General features: G+C 37.0%; 2 protein-coding genes across 2 annotated transcripts; both read right to left on the bottom strand.

Annotated features, from left to right (window-relative positions):
* Positions 1–1,052: 1,052 nt before the first annotated feature.
* On the bottom strand, positions 1,053–2,373 carry LOC122086144 (protein LIGHT-DEPENDENT SHORT HYPOCOTYLS 5-like). Its single transcript, XM_042654860.1, has one exon. The coding sequence runs from the start codon at positions 1,863–1,865 to the stop codon at positions 1,182–1,184; it is 684 nt and encodes a 227-aa protein (XP_042510794.1). The 5' UTR covers positions 1,866–2,373; the 3' UTR covers positions 1,053–1,181.
* Positions 2,374–15,050: 12,677 nt separating this feature from the next.
* LOC122086192 lies at positions 15,051–18,020 on the bottom strand. The gene is made up of 3 exons (XM_042654921.1): positions 17,422–18,020; positions 17,109–17,320; positions 15,051–15,528 (listed from the first exon to the last, which is right to left on the bottom strand). The coding sequence occupies exons 1-3, from the start codon at positions 17,549–17,551 to the stop codon at positions 15,238–15,240; spliced, it is 633 nt and encodes a 210-aa protein (XP_042510855.1). The 5' UTR covers positions 17,552–18,020; the 3' UTR covers positions 15,051–15,237.
* Positions 18,021–18,934: the final 914 nt, after the last annotated feature.

Below are 18,934 nucleotides of genomic sequence, written 5' to 3'. Positions count from 1 at the left end.
GAAAGCGAAAGAGAAAGAGACAGAGTGGAGTGATCCATCCCCTCTGGCAGCCCCCCACCCCAGGCACCTCTCTCTCCCTCCTTCCCTCCCTCCTTCCCTTCCGAGTCCAAAGTCCAAAATCCAAAACCCAAAATCTCCAGGCCACCAAAAATCTCCAAAACCCAGATATCCTAAATCAGGACGAGAGAGGCACCTGAAAGGGGACTAAAATCGCGAATTGGATGGGTCAGTGGCGCACGTGTGCCATCAAACCTGATAAAAGGCACAGATGTAAATATATAAATAACCCCCCCCCTCCCCTCCCCTCCCCCCCTTTTTTTCCACTACTTCCTCCCGGCAAGGGCAGCTGTTCCGGGACCAGTAGTAGTATTATAGATTGAGTGATTGACTAGAGAAGTCCCTAGCTGGTTGTAGCGTTTGCCTTTCTTGAGCCAACATGCAGGGAGAAGGCTCTCCCTTTGGCCCTCTTACGGGTTATGGCCTTACCATCCACCCGGTACCTTCGCTAATTTCTCATCATTTCCTTAGCCCACCTCGTCCTGCTTGAGTTGATCAAACCCTAGAGAGACAAAATAACCTGAGCAAGACAGACTGACTTTTTCACAGTCACTGCATTAGCAGAAGGAATACATTGGAGGAGAAAATTAAACAAAATTTCATTTGGGGAAGGGGGTTGGCTCTTTGAATGTAAATTAGGAGATTCTACAAAGATAACAAGACAAGCAGCAATGGTGGTGGAAGATTGAGTCCTGAATGATCCACCCATGGGAATGGTACTAGTGACCCATAGTAGTGAATGAGAGAAGTATATAGTTTCTGTTTTGGTTTCATGGGTGGGTTCATCCAAGATTCAAAATGGAGTGAGGACTGGAATAAGAAGTTTAAGAGAGAGAGAGAGAGAGAGAGAGAGAGAGAGAGAGAGAGTTAAGTTTGTGAGTTGAAAGGTAGTAGATCAAAAACTAATCTTCATGAATTATGAGACTAACTGCACAACAGCTATATATCACATAATCTTAAAGAGTGATCTCAAGTTGTCATCAGAGAGAGAGAGAGAGAGAGAGAGAGAGAGAGATTGTGATCCTATAAAGATCAAATCATTAGGGAAAATTGCCACATATAATAAGAACTCAAAAATAGCAGTGGAAATATACAAAAGATGGGAATGAATTTTGTAGGAGCTACTATACGGAAGTAGTGGATGGAGGAGCAACAGTACTGGCAGCCGCAGCTTCTGAAGAGCCGCCACCACTACTACCACCAGCCACTCCTTGTGCCGGTGCTGCTGTTGAAGCATTCGATGCCGCCGCCGGGGTGGTGGTGGTGGTGGTGGTGGGTCTTTTCCGCTTCTTCTTCTCATAGGGAATCCCTCTAGCCTTGGCTTGCCCTTCCCTCACCTCCCTTAGATATATCCTCACGGCTCTCGCACCAAAAGGGTTTGACTCAGGCCGTCCACCGTGCTCCTCGTAAGCCGCCCTAAGCCGTCCGATGAGGGCATCAAGGCTGCCCCATGCCTGCTTGAGAGGACAAGCGCAAGGAGCAGGTGGGTTTGGGTGGCCGAAATAGGCACAACCAGACAAGTGCACCTTCGTTTTCCCGAACTGATCCAGGTACTTTAGGAACTCGATTACGTGAGCTCCGCTGCACCTTGCAAGTGACAAAGGGGGCTTGTGGTTCTTCAGGTACTGTAGAAAAGTGTTCCAGTCTCTCCGCTTCTGTGACTCATACCGACTCGGCGGCGCTGCCGACGATCCTTCACCTCCTCCGCCTCCAGTCACAGATGGGCCCTCCCCTGAGCTAGGCTCTGATGCACCACCTCCACCACCGCCTCCACCTCCACCTCCACCTCCACCTAATGTTGAATCCATTTTCTTCTTTTGATTTTGATTTTCTCTTGGTGGGTCTTTTATCTCATCTATCTTCTTTCTTGTGGGATATTCCACTTCCACTTACTGGGTTTCCTCTCTCTCACTCTCTCTATACCTTATTTGGTTACAAGTCTGTACCTTCGATCTCTCCCTCCACCTCTGGTTTTTGTAGGGTATTGTCCCCTTCTTTCTTTGGGTTATTGGGTTCTCCTAGATTTGCTACTGCAGCATATGGTAGTGTAGTGAATTCAGGTAGGGATCTATCATTGAAGGAGGAGAGATTGCGAGATTTGATCTCAGTTCAAATTTTGAGGATCCTATGAGGGAAAGGTTTGGAGGTTTTGTGAGATGGCGAGGGTTTTGGGGGAAAGAAATGAACAGTGAAGTGAAACGAGAGAAGAGGATGAGTGGGAAGAAGAAGAATGAAAGTGGGGAAGATGGGGACGTAAAAAGGGCAGCAGGGATGAATTGGAGGGGTTGAGTGTGTGAGATTTGACTCTTGAGAGAAAGAGAGAAAGAGAGAAAGAGAGAAAGACAGACTCTATGTGTGCGTGTGTGAATGGTGAAATTGTAAATGATGTCATTCACGTGGTGGCCCCTCTGGACGTAGGCCCCGTTCCCTAATTCCCCATTCCCTCCCAAGGATTGTCTTTTTCTGGTGCTTCCGTATTTATGCGCAGCACATTCATATACGTATATACCTATATATATATCTATGAAAAATGAATTCTTTTCAAGAGCGTAGCGTATGGTAACCATGGTTTCAAGTATCGGTCTCATATTGGTGGTATTGGCCATATCAGATTGGTATTGGTTGAGATTGATCTTCGATCTTTGACCAATTTAGATTGGTTATCCATATCATTTCACGGGTAAAATTGTAAAAAAATAGTTTTTTTTTTTAAAGAAAGAGCAAAATAGACCAATACCCACCGCTCTGTCCGATCCAGATTGGTATCGATAGATATCGATACCAATATCGATACCATCCCTTAAATCGTTGATGGTAACACCACTCTGAGTCTATCTCTCTCCCCAATGAAATGATATGTCTGCCCCTTTGTTGTGGGAAGAGAAAAATAAACGAAAGGGAGTGCTAGTGTACACTGTGCTCCCAAGTAGTTCTATTTATGGGAGAAGTTTTTTAGAATAATCAGCACAGAGAAGCCCACTTATGAGATGTGCTAAAACAGTATCATACATTGGAGCATAGCAAGAACATTTTCATGTGAAAAAAAAATCTTATATACCCATTTCCAATGGTTCAAAGAACATTTTCCCAACATGTTTATAGGAAGATATATATATATATATATATATTTGTTTTTAATAATCCTCTCAGTCTAAGAAGGAATATGCAAACCAGACTAATGTTTGTCTTGAAAAAGTTATCAATTATATGAGATTCACATAGTCAAAATATGAGATAAAAATGAAAAAGATCCTTGTCAATCCGTGTGATGCATGTGCTCAAACACAAGGGAAAACGAAATGACCAACCTGCCTGCTGTGAAATGTGTAAATCCTACCCTTGTTAATACTCCCTCTGACGAGAACTCTGCCCGGCTGCATTCCCCATGCCTAGACACATAAGAAGTAGTGTAGAGACTAGGGATATGGACATCTTTTCACAACCTTGCCTCTACTTTGCCATATGTCTAGACGTGAGAAGTGTGAACAAGTAGAGTTCTTTTTCCCTAATAATAAACAAACAAGAAAACTAATATTTACATGTGTTCTAATGAAAATGAGACATAGACCTTAAGAAAGGTCCATTCGAAAGGGTGAGTTGATGTTAGGGTCTTGCCTTACCGTAATTGCTCAGTTGTTAACCGAGCTAAACCATTCCCACTACCCTTCTTTTGAAAAGAATATTCATTTGCCCACGGAGAGGTGAAATTACTTTCTTTCGAGTGATTTGATTCATCAATAAGGGACCATCCCATACCATAGGAAGTTACTTCTTGGAATGCAGTCATTCAAGCATAGACTGACCACTGATTCAATCTTCGAAACAAAAGTCAGATCTTGCTACTAGAAAACTAAAGGAGCACACAAAGAAAACGAAAGGACTCACCAAACAAGAGGTCACATAAAGTTTTGAATTTTAATATCCGGTGAATTGTATAGAAAGAAAAAAAAAAAATCTCCTATAGTAAATTAAACTTTATTTTATTTCAATTTTCATTCCCATTTTCCTCGCAAGTCTTCCCGATTTACATACTTTCTTTGCGACTTCCCCTAAGATTGATTTTTCGAAAGTGAGTACTTCTGATCTAAAAATATTTAATAATTATGAACCATTGAAATGTATCAACTCTTTATTGGACAAGGAGTTGGACAACAATTTGAGAAAAAAAAAGTAAACATATGATTATGCATGACTATAGTGCATATTTGAAGCTCATTTATGCTGACTAAGCTAGTAAAGAACTAGAACATGCTACATAATTACTAGTAAGAGAGAGAGAGAGGTTCCCACAACAGTAAGATCACTCTACTCTAATTTGGTGATGTAATTTGGTGATCACGAGTTTAAACAAAGAAATTCATTCTCCACAAAAAACGAGATATGACTACATACATATATATCCCTTTTAGATCATAAAGTTGCAGAAGCCTCATGCACTAGATACGACCCTTTAGTTATTTTGCAAATATATATAAACATTGCAATCGATTAAGTATGCCAATCAAAATATTCCATGGCATTCTACCCAACGACTTTTTAGTTGTTAGAATGGCTCCACACTTAACTAATCTTAGTGTGGCAATTTGCCTTTTAAAAAGAGAGATTATATATATTTTAATATAACATTGAAAATGATCCAAAAATAAAAGAAGACCAACTTGTTAGATTTTATTCTAAACCTCAGACCCATTTATTAATTTCACATTTCTCTTATTATTATTTTTTATTTTATTTTTTTATAACAGCAATGTCAGCGTGATCAACTGAAACCTTGTCCAACACATTCTACTACGTCGGGGTCGATCACCGCCAGTGGCACCTATTGCAGAGACATGTTACGTGGTTGTTAATAAATAAATAGAAAAAAAAATAAAAATTGGTCACGATATTAATCAAGATCCTCATCTTTACTCGTCCAATGCGCATCGGAAGATTGAGAGGATCCGGATAAGAAAACATGAAGAAACACATAAATGAATCAAATAAGTCGAGTATCAATGTGGCTTAGAGAAATTTGACTTATTAATCAATTTATCCGTTGCAATTTATGGTGTTCGATTTTGTAGATAGTTTCAATTTGAATTGACATCTTTACCATTGGTAAATCAAAACTCACCTGTGTCATCTCATACTAGCTCCCCTATATGACAAATATCCGAAGTTTCCTTGGCACTACTCCTTAAGTTCCATCAGAACACCATAACCCATGGATGAAGAGATTCTCTTTTCATTATGGATAAAGAAAAACTAGATCCAAAATGTAATAATATGATAGGAGAATGTTTCTTGCATGGGGTATAGGCTCCAATAGCACCCATCTCTCTCTCTCCTTCCCGTGAAATGACTTCTCATGCCCATTTAGCTTCCATTACAAGCCAAAAAATACTTATAATTCCTTTATATGAGATTTTTCTTTTTGGGATTAATCTCTAATATAAGATGATATATGGCCTTAAATTTAAAGACCGAATTTCTTTACCCATGGTGAAGGGAGAGTTCTCTAATCACTATCTATCTTTATTGCTGTCGGATAGATTCTTTTGGACAACAATTTTTGACTTCATAGAATAATGGAGGGACCCTCGATTCTCTTCTCTTTCAACCCCTCCCCCCTTCTTCTAAATTTAACTATGTAGATCTGTAAATGTCTTTTTTTTTTTTTTTTTTTAATATCCTTCTCGTTACCCTAAAATAGATATTGTGTTGAGACTTGAGAATTTACCGTTTAAAAAAACTGTGTGAAATTTCGAGAGAGCTTGAGAAGGGAAGCCCTTCTGCGTAGTCTGTGTTTCCTGAAGACGAAGGGAACTGTTTGACTGTTGTATCAAAAGCAGATTCACAGAGATGACCTTTATTGAAATGGAGAGAGAGAGAGAGAGAGAGAGAGAGAGAGAGAGAGAGAAGGGGTGGTTCTCTTCTCTTCTTTTCTCTTCTATCCCAACTTAATCCTACTTCTTGGCTATCCATTTATAGGAAAGTTTCAAGGAATTCTGCATGGAAGGTACTAAAAAGTTTATCTCCAGGAACACAAACCATTGCAGCAATCATTGGACTGATGAAATCCTTTGCTTAAATACTTAAATACTCATCACCCTCCCTCTTGCTTTTCTTTATTTGCACATAACCCCTCAGTATAATCTTACATATAGCCAGATTTTTTTTTTAAACTTGATTTACTGTTAATTTCATCATTAATTAACACTTTTCTTTTGCTAGTTAAATAATTAGTTAGCCACTATGGAAACGTATTAGTTAGCCACTTGAGGAAAAGTTCCATGGATTCATACTATGTGCCATCATCTTTTTGGAGATGCCCACCAGGAAACCTAAGCTAGAGAGAGAGAGAGAGAGAGGAAACTTAATTCATTATGCCTTATGTAACAAATTATGAAATGAAGCTCAAGAGACGTATCCCTCAAGCTTGTTTTTTAAGTATAAAATCTATTATCTTGATGCTCAAGGTTTACAATCTTGATTCCAATATATGATTTTATTTAAAAATAAAAAATAAAAAACCAATAGAATGTTTAGGAGTGTACCCGGACTGTCCTCCCAAGAGAACACCATCATTCATTAATGGTAGATTCCAAAACTTATGAGTCGCATGAGATACAATTTTTGGAAAAAATATCGTCTCCAACACCAAGGAGCGTCCAACGATTTGTCCAAGGGTTGGGATTGTTTGGATGCACATCCCCAAGTGTTGGGATGCGTGATCAAACCATCCCAACCCTTGGATCCAGATCGTTGGACGCTTATTGGAGCGTCAGTCATTGGAGACGATCCGGGTCCCAATTTTTGTAATGATGGATTTTACTTTTTAATCAAATATAAAAAAAAAAAAACAAAAAACAATGATGGTGTTGAGATAATTAGTAGGCCCATTAGAAACAAAAGGCACTCTAATCAAATGTGAATTAATAAAAATGTCACCGACTTTATTGTTGAAAAATTAAATCTATCTTTTTTTTTTTTAACAAAGAAAAGTAGAGTTATCCACCAATCAATTTGTATTAATGAAACAAAGAATGAGTGTTCCTGCTTGAAAAGAAAGCATGGTTTACAATAATATGAGGTGCAACTAGGGATTTAAATTTCGGGAATGAAATTAATATCAGTCTTCATCAATGCTTATATGATATTGATAGATCGGTCAATTTTAATCTTACTTTTCTTGAAATATATATATTTTACAATTTTACCCTTGATCAGATATTGATACCTGATCAGGAGGTCGATCCAATACTGACACTTAGAAGTTAGTAGCTTGGGTGGAATTATTTATCAAGCTTTGGAAAAGAAAGAAAGACGCACCAGTTGCAAGAAATGAGCCTCCCTATTAAAAGAAGGAGGTACTAACAAAAACCTAGCATAGGAAAGGGACTGCCTATTGAGAAATAAAATATTATCATTTGCTATAATCCTAGCAGCCCACTCAAGAGAGTATGGGAAAAATTTAAGAATGCAATCAAAGACGTCGAGTTAAAACATACAACCAAATATTTCAAAAGTAAGCTATGCCATAATAATAAAGCATCTTTAATAGCCTCAACCTCCATAGCAGTAGCCGATCTCCCTAGACAGTGTTTGCACTTACCAGCCACAAAGCGACTACCTTGATGGTTTTTGATAACACACCAAAAGAACCATTAGCCTTCCAAGAATTATCAGTATGAACCATAAAATGATTAATCGTAGGTTTACGATCAATAATAGCAAGATCAACAAGGGCAATAGGATACTTAGCCCGATTGCTATTTATCCGTAGTCGCTCCTCCACAATTGAGTGCTAAAAAAATCCTTTAAAGTTCCAATCAAAAAAAAAATATTATGATTAAATATGACTTTGTTCTTAGTTTTCCAAATATGGCAATGCAAAGTTGCCGATAGAATAGTCCCAGCACAGGCTAATAGGCCTAAACATTTCCTTAGAATGCCTTTGTTTAGGAATTAAAAATAATAGCAGTCTTATTAAATCCTCTAAGCATATGCACATTATATATATATAAATAAAAATAAAAAAATAAAATCTTCGCAATTGTATTAACAACAGTAGGACCAATGGACTAGTGAGATAAAAAAAAAAAAAAAAGAGTCAAGAAGACCATCAAGGCTTGGAGCTTTGTAACTCTAATTTGAAAGCTCTCTTCCTCCAGCCCACAGTGAGACCATCAAATGTTGTGACCAGCAGCATTAAAATTATCAACTGGTTCCACATATATCATATTGTATATCATATATGGTTAATGGAGGATCTGTGATACCCACCCGTGTATGATTAATTAATTATATACAAACCACAAACCCACGACTTAATTGGACCACATTAGACTAAGATTTGGACAATGTGGTCCATCCTAACTTGCCCAATGTTTTATAATTAACCAAATCAAGCCAATATGAACTTAAGGTTCTCAAATGGTGGTTATCAATTAGTTAATCAGTCTAAACCATATAGTTTTCCTTTTATATAAAAAGATCTAACAATTATTATTTTTATTAACATTGAGTTCTCTTTATATTCTTTATGGAAGCCAATAAGAGGAAGATTCCTTAAGATAATTGTTAAAATGGTTTCTAGCATTAACTATTATTTGTATGAGTTTAATAGATGAATATAGATTTCGATAGAGCCCCTAATAGCTTCAAACCATTGGACTAGACTCCAATCATGCATAGTGTGATTACATCACCATAAATGAAGTATTGTTAATGATATCCAAAAAATTAAAATATTTGGCTGTGTTTGGTAGCCAAGAGAAGAGAAGTAAATAGTACAAAAATTGTACTTTTTTCTTGATTAAAGAATTTCTTTTAGGCTGTGCTTGGTAACCAAGCGAAGCAAATAAAAGAGAAGAACTTGATTTAAGAAATTCTCATTATGTTTGGTATATCTTGAACCAATAGAAGATTTTTTTTTTTAATTTTAAAATTTACCTTGAAAATAGTGAAGTTTTCTTGTGCTATCCCAAAGAAAAAATCTAAATCACAAGAAAATAGAAAAAAAAATTCTTTTCTTTTCTTCTATTGCTAGCTAAGTAGACATAATTTTTTTTTCTATTCTTTTCTTTCCTTCTGTTTTCTAGATTTTTTTTTTCTTCTCTTGACTACCAAACACTGCCTTAGTTTAAACTATTGCAACTTCTCTCTCTCTCTCTCTCTCTCTCATTATTATTATTTATTTTTTTAGGACTCAAAACTACTTTAACTTACAAAACATGAATTTAAATAACATCTATCCATATAATCTGAAAAAAATATTTCCAAAATGAAACTAATGATGAAATCTTATTTATGTTAAACTTTACTCAGAATAAAAAGAAAAATAGAAAAAGAGAAGTTCAAATTAATTTTAACCTGATTAATTAAATGAAATTAAATTAGACTGGGTACTAGACACTGGGAATCTGGGATTGGAGTATTGGACTACCCTTTCCAATTCATCATTTTTAAATAACAATAAATTTCCAAACCTAGGATTCTAGAAGCTATTAAATGCTTTATCTTATCCAACCTGCCACAGGCTATAAATTAAATCCATGCAGATCAAGAGTTTGCTTTAATTGTTCACAGTTCACATTGAAATTATTCTGCCATAATTTTGTTCCAAAATTTATTACAAAAATAGTTCAGAAAATCATTTCTTAAAGAAACAGTGATGAGTCTCGTGATCATACTAGGCTGGTGACCTCAAATCATGGTTTTCTGTCCTACGTACCATCACCTGGTATTTAAAAAAGACTACTACGTGTGAATTTGATGACAAAGGAGGACCCCCCCTCCCCTTCCCCCTTGAAATATTGTCAGGGTTTGTTTTTCTGTCCTACTGAAAAACCAACCATAGAGGAAAGCCCACAAAAAAAAATTCCATGTCTTGTTCATTCAATGTCCTTAGTAAGCTCATTCTTCTCTCACACACATTAATCTCAACCATCCAAATCTGATGAAAGCTCTCTTCGTCCTCTCTGTGTACTGTGTACCCACTAAATTCCTTTTGATGATAGTCTCTTCTCCCAAGAGAGAGAGAGAGGCCCTACGGTCATGATGATCATAACCCACTTGGTGAATTCTATGACTGCAAAAATTTAATGTTCTTTTTTAATATTTCAAACCATTCATCAGTTTTGAGTCCAAACCATATGATAATATTTATATTTTTTTCTTTCCTTATTGTTGTCTCCCTCACTGGCCAGCTGATCGATGGGTTGCACTGCACTGTCAATGATAAGGCCTCTTTACCTTATTATAAAAATATATCACTTGTCAAAATGATAATCCCACTAAGATGAGTAGCACAAGCAGAGATGGTGGTTACATCGTATTGCTCATGCAATCAAAAAAATTTTTTTTTATTGTTTTATTTATTTATTTATTTTTGAAAAACAGAAGCTTGAAAGACTGTGTGGCTGCGTGTCTAAAATACACATGGGGTGTTCAAACGACCACCACATCTTTCTTGGAAAACGGAAATCTTATCCCTCTTGATGTTTTCACACGTATTCTCACTAGCCTGTGCTAACATAAGGGCCACCTTATTTCTTAAGGAAATTTTCTGTTATTTCTTTTTTCTCTATCATTTTTTTTATTATAAATTATTAGGAGAAAAGAATCATGCTTGCTTGCGTGTCTTTATACCTAAACATAGAAAGTAGCACTATCCCCTCCAATATGCTTCAGCACATCCCCCCATTGGCCTCTTTTGATATAAGGGCCACGCAAGCGGATAGGGTTCTCTTGGCCCAAAGTACTATTTTTATATTATCTTCTATGATAAAGTCAATAGAATCCAATGTCTCTTAACCCACAATTCCCCTCCAACCCTGACTACCCAAACAAAAGATTTTTTTTAGGTGTCATTTTGGGGGTTAGAAAAGGTGTCAATTTCACAAACCCATGGAAAAATTTCCCCTTATTTGTTTAAATTAAAATTAAATATAATTTATACCCAATATACCCCACCACGACCGATTCCTTTCAATCATTCAAAACCTTAAGTATACAAAAGCTATAGCTGGGCATATCAATTAATTTATGCTATGTTCTAATAAGCAACCATTTTCTTTTATTTAACTAGTCAACAACTCTACCAAAAAAAAAAAAAAAAACTAGTCAACAACTTTAATGGTATATGTATCCCAACCATATATTCCATATGGCGTAAGACATTGGGTTCACAATATTTATTGGGATTAGATCCAATAACTACCCGGTTAAGATAAACTTGTCTGTGGTTCCAATTAACTTCTCCATGCTTTATTAATGGCAGACTAAGAATGGAAAGATGAAATAGGCTTGACCCCTGAGTTATAATCCCAAGATTTTGGACAAGAAGGGTTTGATTACTGTAGCTTTCCCTATTAACCATTTGCCTACCAAATTACTAAGGAAAAATATCAATTTTAATTAAATAAGATTAATTTTTTTTAATTAAGATCAATAGATCGTTACCTGGTTGTATAGACGCTGCATCAGTTTGAGGGCTAATGAGAATATGCGCAGAAACATCAACAAAGATGGAGTTTTTGTGATTTTATAAGAATTACAACGTTAATTTTGCATTCTCTTATGTCTAAATTCACGGCACCAGGTGATATTCTTTTCTCTTTTAATTAAATAAGATATTGAAAGCCTAAGATCAAAACTAAGAGTTAAAGATAGATGCAAATTGATAAAATAACCTTTTATTTTTTTTTATTTTTTATTTCTTAGTCTAATTTTCAATACATGTCCAATAGCTCCATTTATATATGTATTCATTTACAAGTAGAAGTGACCCTCCAACCAATGGAGCCCTGGTGGTGGCTAGCCAAGGCAGAAAGCAGGATGGTGAGTGGTTGTTTAATATAATACTAAATCCTCTTATAATGATAATCATGATGAAGAAATATTTTATTATGCACTATGAGAGTGTAGTGGTTACAAGTAACTTGCACCCTAGCAGTAACTTGTACCCTAAAATTTAGAAAAGGAGTTGGCATATCCCAGGGAACAAGGGAGAGAGGCGAAGGGTGGAAGGGTGACAAGGGATCAAGAGTAGAGAAAGAGAGCCACTAAGTCTTATTAATTTTACTTGGTAAACAATACATTTTAAAGCTCATGTGTCTACTGCCCTTCACAATAAAGCATCTCTATAAGAGGTTAGAAGGACTACCAAACGTTCTGGTCAAATATATAATCCAAGAACATTAAAGTGAAGCTTGAAAGAAGTAGTTAAATTGATACATGAAAGAAATTACAAATGCATGAATCTTCTATGTAGCACTAAGGAAAATGCAATTAATTTTTTTTTTTTCAATTAATTGCCCATGTAGATGAGGAGTCCTACTGCTGGAAATGAGTCTGTCCAATTGGGTGTCAACCATTAGGTGGGGCAGAGAGTGGAACCAGCAACCTTTATAGGATTTCAGCCAGCAATCAACTGCGATTGGCTGCCTCCACCATGTCAAGAGATGCTTCCTCAACCTGGTTTTTCCTTCCTTAACTGAGGATCATTTTATAATTCATTCAGATGGGTTCTAGAAATCTAGCAGTTCTTTTGGTGGTAGGGGACCTATTATTTGATACCATAAGAGAGCTTTTGTTCTATTAAAAATAAAAATAAATATAAGAGAACTTCTGCTATGGGAAAAGAAAACTACCTGTTTACGTGTATTTATATCTAAACATAGGCAAAAGTAAAAAGACTATACTATGTCCCATGTGCTGAAGATGCTTCTGTGCCACCTCCTATTGGTTTGTGCACTGGCACAATGACCGTGCAAGCGGACAACGTTCTCTAATAACCTAGGTAAAAAGGGTTTCTTTGTTTTTCACAAACTACCACAAATATGAATGTTTTGATAAATGAGGTAGAAAATTAGCATATACGGTCACTGGGCTCCATGCATTTTGATAGAATTTCATCAAAAAATTGTTGTCTATAAGTGAGGATTTCATGAAAAAATTGTTGTATGTTTATCTCTCTCCTATTTCCTCTTTTCTCTTTTCCATAGAATTCCACTCTTATCCATAAAACCCCACATCACTAAAAATTATATATTTCATTATTTTATTTTTTTCACTGTTCTTGTCAATCTAACCCACAATATATAAGATATATCCTCACAAGTGTTTCACCCTTTTTCATCCTTCAAACAGATGGGCCTAATTATAAGAGGGGCAACTGTTGTAAAGCAACGCATGGTTGGGATCCACTTAACGGTAGGTTCCACCATAGAGTGGGATCCCAGCAGTGCGCATCGTCTTTAGCGTTTCTGTCCCATTTATTATTTCGACCAGCTATTCATGTTTTTGTTCCCCTTCCAACGTGGGGTCCTTTTCCTTTTGATGGTGACTCAAAAGTTATAAATACAATACTTCTACTATGACACCATCTAGATTGCGTTAGTACCACAAAATGATATTAGAATATTTTTGTTTGGATCGAGTTTTCCTAAGCCACAGTGAATGGAAATTCATTAACCCATGACCCATATCGACTCCAAATATTAGGGGCGAAAGAAAGGACGGGGGAGAAGAGAAGGAGGGGGAGAACATCTGAACCATCCATCGTTCAATCATTTGATGGAGAAAAAATGCAATAAAATATCATTTTATTTTAACAAGCATTGAGATAACATTTGAAGTATAATCGGGAGCGCCTTTTGCTGTGGTGGTGGTTGCTAGTGCAGTAGAGTGCTATTCTAAATTTAAGGAGAGCTTCACATTAAAATAAAAAATATTATGTGAAGCCACTGCAATCTGCCATGGAAAAAATGAATTGATAAGACTTACATTCCAATTTCCATAAATGATAAGATCAAAGACCTAACCAACGAGTGGGTGTAAAGTGATCATCAATGGCAACTGAGGATCTATCCAAATGGAAACATGTTGACCATTTTCAAAAGGAGCAATCTAGTGCATGAGGTCCTGATACTGCACAAGGTCTAAGGAAGGGCAAGTATACGCAGCCTTACCCCCTTCTTCGTAAGAGAGATTGTTTCCAAGTTTTGAACCATGACCAATATGTTGACCATTTCCAATCCTTCATAAATAAATTGTATTACATATGGAGTTTTCCGAATACTATTCCACACCCATGATCCCCCTCTTAGCATCCAGAATAAGATTCACCAGAGAACAATTTTGAAGGTAAAGCTTCAAAGAACATGAGCCCATAATGCATCCTTGCAAGTTTAATAATCAAGGACCCATTGTGGATTAACCTTCTTCTAAAACCCAGCCCCCTTATGGCCTTTGGTAAACATAAAGATAACCATGAAAGGAGGTTTGATTTCTTTTCTCCAATTTGTTTACCATGCCAAAAGGCAGAGCAAATAGAATCAAATTTATTAAAAGTAGAATCTGGGAATAGAAGAGGGCACATCATGTAGGTGGGAAAGTGTTGCAGAACAGATTTAGTGAGGAATGTTCTGCCAGCCTAAGACAATAATGGTATAATCATGACTTAATGAACATGTATGTCGATCCATATCAATGAATTTGTATGGGTATCTATTCTAATTCTAGAAATTAACCATGTGCCAGAACCAGATTTGAAACTGGGACAAGGATTTTCAGTCCTCTGCTCTACCAGCTGAGCTATCCCGACTATTTCTGACACATCATCCTCATTCTACTAGGGTTCTTAGGTCTATGTTTTTCCAAATGCCTAGCCTATTCTGAACATGTTGTCTAAAGTTGATAATCCAAATCCTCAATAAACCCAGGCAGCAGGCTTGACAAAGCATTCTTCTAGTTCTATTGGTTCTTTTTCTCTCTTTCACATACTTCAAGTCCAGGTTACAGGAGCTTCCGAGGACTCCAAATCCCAAAAATAGACTGTAAATTTAGCTCAGAGAACATGGCCATGCCAGCAAGAACATTTTCACTTTGCGGTACACTGAAATGCAAATAATTTCTGGTTCCAAGAACAAGTTGCACAGTTTGTAGATCTTACATTAATTCTGCCTAGTCATGCCTCAAGAGAATTTTTATGCTTGATTCAAGGCTTTGCTCTGCATCATATTTACTTTTTTTGTTTGTGTTCTATATATTTATTCAATCTATATCGATTAAACAAAAATGATAATGAGTCTTTCAAAAATGTTCTTCAATTTATTTCAACTAAATAAACATAAGAAACAAATCTATCAATAGATAATTACATTAGAATGACAATAAGAAATGCTAGAAAGATTAATCACATGAGGTAACAGAATGTGCTACCCGGAGATCATTAGATGTTCCACATATGTACATCCGATGTGTCTCGATATCTTCGTGGGGGCTCCTCCGATCCCCGTAATGATCATGGCTCATGCTATCCTGTATGAAGAAAATGATTTCCCTCACAACCGGCTCATGGCCATTAAGAAGATTGCCCATGCTTAGAACTTTTCTCCATGATTGGTTGGCTGTAGGTGGTGTAAACAGATTCTCCACAATGTGTCTCTCATACCTCCGCACCTGTTGCTTCGTATTGAATTCCTAAGCAAGAACCATAACCACGAGATAATAAGTCCTATTTTTAAGATGGACAAGAACCCGGACAATTTGGTATTAGTTCTCAATTGTCTGATGCAGTGTTTGAAGGGAACGACTGGTGGCTGTCCCGGCTGCCCACCAAGTATTCCATTTTTGCCCATGTGAGAAGGTCTAGAATGATTGGTAAGGACATCTAGGATGGTTCAGGATGCCTGACAGGACCCTTGACCATCCTGAACCGTCCTATATTTTTAAAAATCACAGGTCTGACCATTTGGATTAGAATGCTGGTCTGCGAAATGGCAAGCAATACATAATAGGTAAAAAAAATAATAAAGAAAAAGTGTTTGGATCGGACCATCCAGTCCATTCATTGAAATAGACAGCCATTTCTACCCCACCCCCCAGAAGGGGGAAAAAAAAAGACAGCCATTGATTTAGTTATTTGTTAATGAATAATTTTGGTCATTCAGAAATGGTCAGTGAGATCAGTAAATCAGACAATACTACAAAATTTCCTAAAATTTTTGTGATTAAGGGATGTACTAAAACCCCATTCACCCTGATGAATATGGTCTGTAGATATCACAGACGCATGTAGAAGCATCAGCCAAAATCAATACCCAAGTCAAGAAACTATCCGATGAGTATACTTCTCTAGACCTTTATGATATTATTCAGAGAAAGAGACTGGAACCTGGTGCAGTCCTGCTTACATGGGGCCCTGGGAGGGACGAATTGGGTCATCTTTTTTTTTTTTCGGCACAAGGTGCCTGCCCTTAGACTTTAATCCGCATCTCCATGCTGTGGCCCTCATGACCAACAAAATAATGTTACAGATCAGATACTTCTGACTGTTCATCATGGTTGTCAAAGTGATTAGGTGCCCCAAGGCCTTGGATGAGCATCTCGGTGCCAAGGCGCCCTAGGTGTTCAGTATATGTAATAGCAATCATAAACAAACAAACAAACAAACAACTCAACCTTATCCCAACTAAATGGAGTCGGCTATATGGGCCCAATCAAAGACAGAAAACGAAGAGTAAAAGTAAAAAGATACAACACAAAAAATCAGTAAAATCTCACCTAAATGGGGTCAGCTACATGGATTCTTGCTCTTCAATCATATTTATTCAAGGTCATACTTGGACAAACCTAAACTATGCATGTCTTTCCTCACTTCTCCAAAAGTAATATAGCAACGATGAGTTTATATTATTATGCTTAAATATAACATAGAAAACATATCAATACAATATGATATAATTATGCCAGTAATGACTTAATATGAGGAAACCAACATATAATAAAAAAACATATGACATAGTATAAGCATATTCATCAAAAAACAAAGCAATAAACATAAATCAATGTAAACTCGGAAAAGCATGGATGCCTAGGCAACGCCAAGACAACTATGCCAGCCACTCATTAGAATAATGTGGTTGATCTCCTTAATGTTTATCATATGATTGGTTCCACACAGCACATAAATCTGCACTCTTCTTATTGACCATATTTACAGCCCTACAAGATGGGAATGCAAAGAATCTTATCACCAAAGATACTTCTGTGGCATTTACCTTCCGAATGTTGCTCTCTAATTTGCCTGTTCCCATTCTTGGGCTATAATAACTGTAACAGTCACTGAAACTTGCTTCTGAAAGACGTGGTGCTTGAGATAGCTTACGATGCATGGAAGCTGCAAGGATTAGAAGCTTCTCCACATGTTCAAAGATGACACATAATCTCCTCAGGTCATCTATCATCTCAACCTTCTCAGGCAAGACATTTGCTGTTATCCACACATACATCAGTAGAACTCAGAAAATCTTGCACTATGTGAGAAATGCTAACTGCAAACAAGATGCAGATAAATGGGAAGACAGTATGCACCTTGCAAAGGCTTCAAAATGGATGCTATTGTCAGGTACAGCTGATCCATTCTGGTCGTCATCTGTTTTAGACCACCAAAAGAGGTCTGACTAAGAGTGTCAGAGGATACTTTGAAGGCAGTGCAAACCATCTGCTCAAGCAGTTGATGAGGTCTTAGAGTTTCCAAGTAGTGGAGGACCTAAAGAAATTATTGTATTGGCAGTCGGTCAAAAGTTTCAAACACTTAACTGGTAAAAATACCAAAAGAGACATACAGCATCTTGTAAGAAAGATTTCACTTTTGGCATGCATACTGATTAAACAAAATAGAATGTACTGTGCCAGCAAGGTTCTCTTAATCTCTTCCTCTCCCCTTCCTTCATGAGGAGTTTGATCACGAGAGTCTAAATACAAATTGGTCTGATTTGCATTTAATTCGGCAAGAGTAGTCCAGCTGGCAGATCAAATTCCTAAAGAGGCTACCAATTTCACATCATTATAGCAATCAAACCCCAAAAGGTGGACCAGATCCAATTGTTATGTAACTTACATATCTAATGTAAATCAAGCAATTACTTTCTGTGTGGACTTTCACGATCCAAGCTGAACCTTAATGATGAGCAAATCCAATCTTTACATTCAAAGGACAAAAAGGATAAAACTCAACTGATGAGGATTCAAATTAGCACAAGGATATATATTAATTTTGTTTTCATATTAATATATTTATCTAGTTTTAATAATTTAACATTGCAAGATAATTAATTTTGGCACTCATCAGGCAGAAAATTCATCACCATCCTGGCAAGTAGACAAAAATTTTGTTGCATGAAACAAGATTGGGTTGACCAGCAGCCTCAAATAAACTAGTAAGTAGTCTCATAATGTTGGCCTAGATTGCATTTTTTGCTAGGCCTAGGACTATAGGTGGCCTCCAACTGCTACAGTGCTACATGACACCTGGATTGGTGAACAAATAGGTCCATCTCTTCTATGCAACCTGTCAAATTTCCAGCCAAATGCAAAACATATCCTTGGAAAATAATCATAAAGTCAAGAAACGAGCAAGGCAGTTTGACTGAAATTACAAGGGTATAGTCCACTAAAAGGTGTGTCATCATATGGTTGACTTGGGCCACCAACTTTGACATGTCACCAGTCAAGGGAGGAAAATTGAGTCTTATATTGCACAAGTCTTCTCTTACAACTGAAGGGGGACTGCCCTTTTATAGACCCACTCACGACACACGGACTTTAAGCTAGCACAAATCCACACTTCCGGAGGGTTCTGGATTTCACAGTAATACAAATCCACACTAACTTTTGGTAAAGTAAACAGATATTTAATCTGAAAGAGTATAATCAGTAGTGTCAGCTGTGGATGCCACGTGGAGACCTGCCATTTCTTCTGCTGATTGATTTTCCAGAAATTCAATGTACTGCTGTTGGATGTGGGTAATGAGAGGATGACAAGAGATGTAGGTATTTGCAGTGGAGGAAGTTGTTGTGCAATTTTCTTGAGCAACTGAACTGG

This window comes from Macadamia integrifolia, chromosome 8 (assembly GCF_013358625.1).
Source record: "Macadamia integrifolia cultivar HAES 741 chromosome 8, SCU_Mint_v3, whole genome shotgun sequence".
Classification (NCBI taxonomy): Eukaryota; Viridiplantae; Streptophyta; class Magnoliopsida; order Proteales; family Proteaceae; genus Macadamia; species Macadamia integrifolia.
Note: the sequence above shows the minus strand (reverse complement) of the source record. Positions and strands in the feature narration are given on the sequence as shown.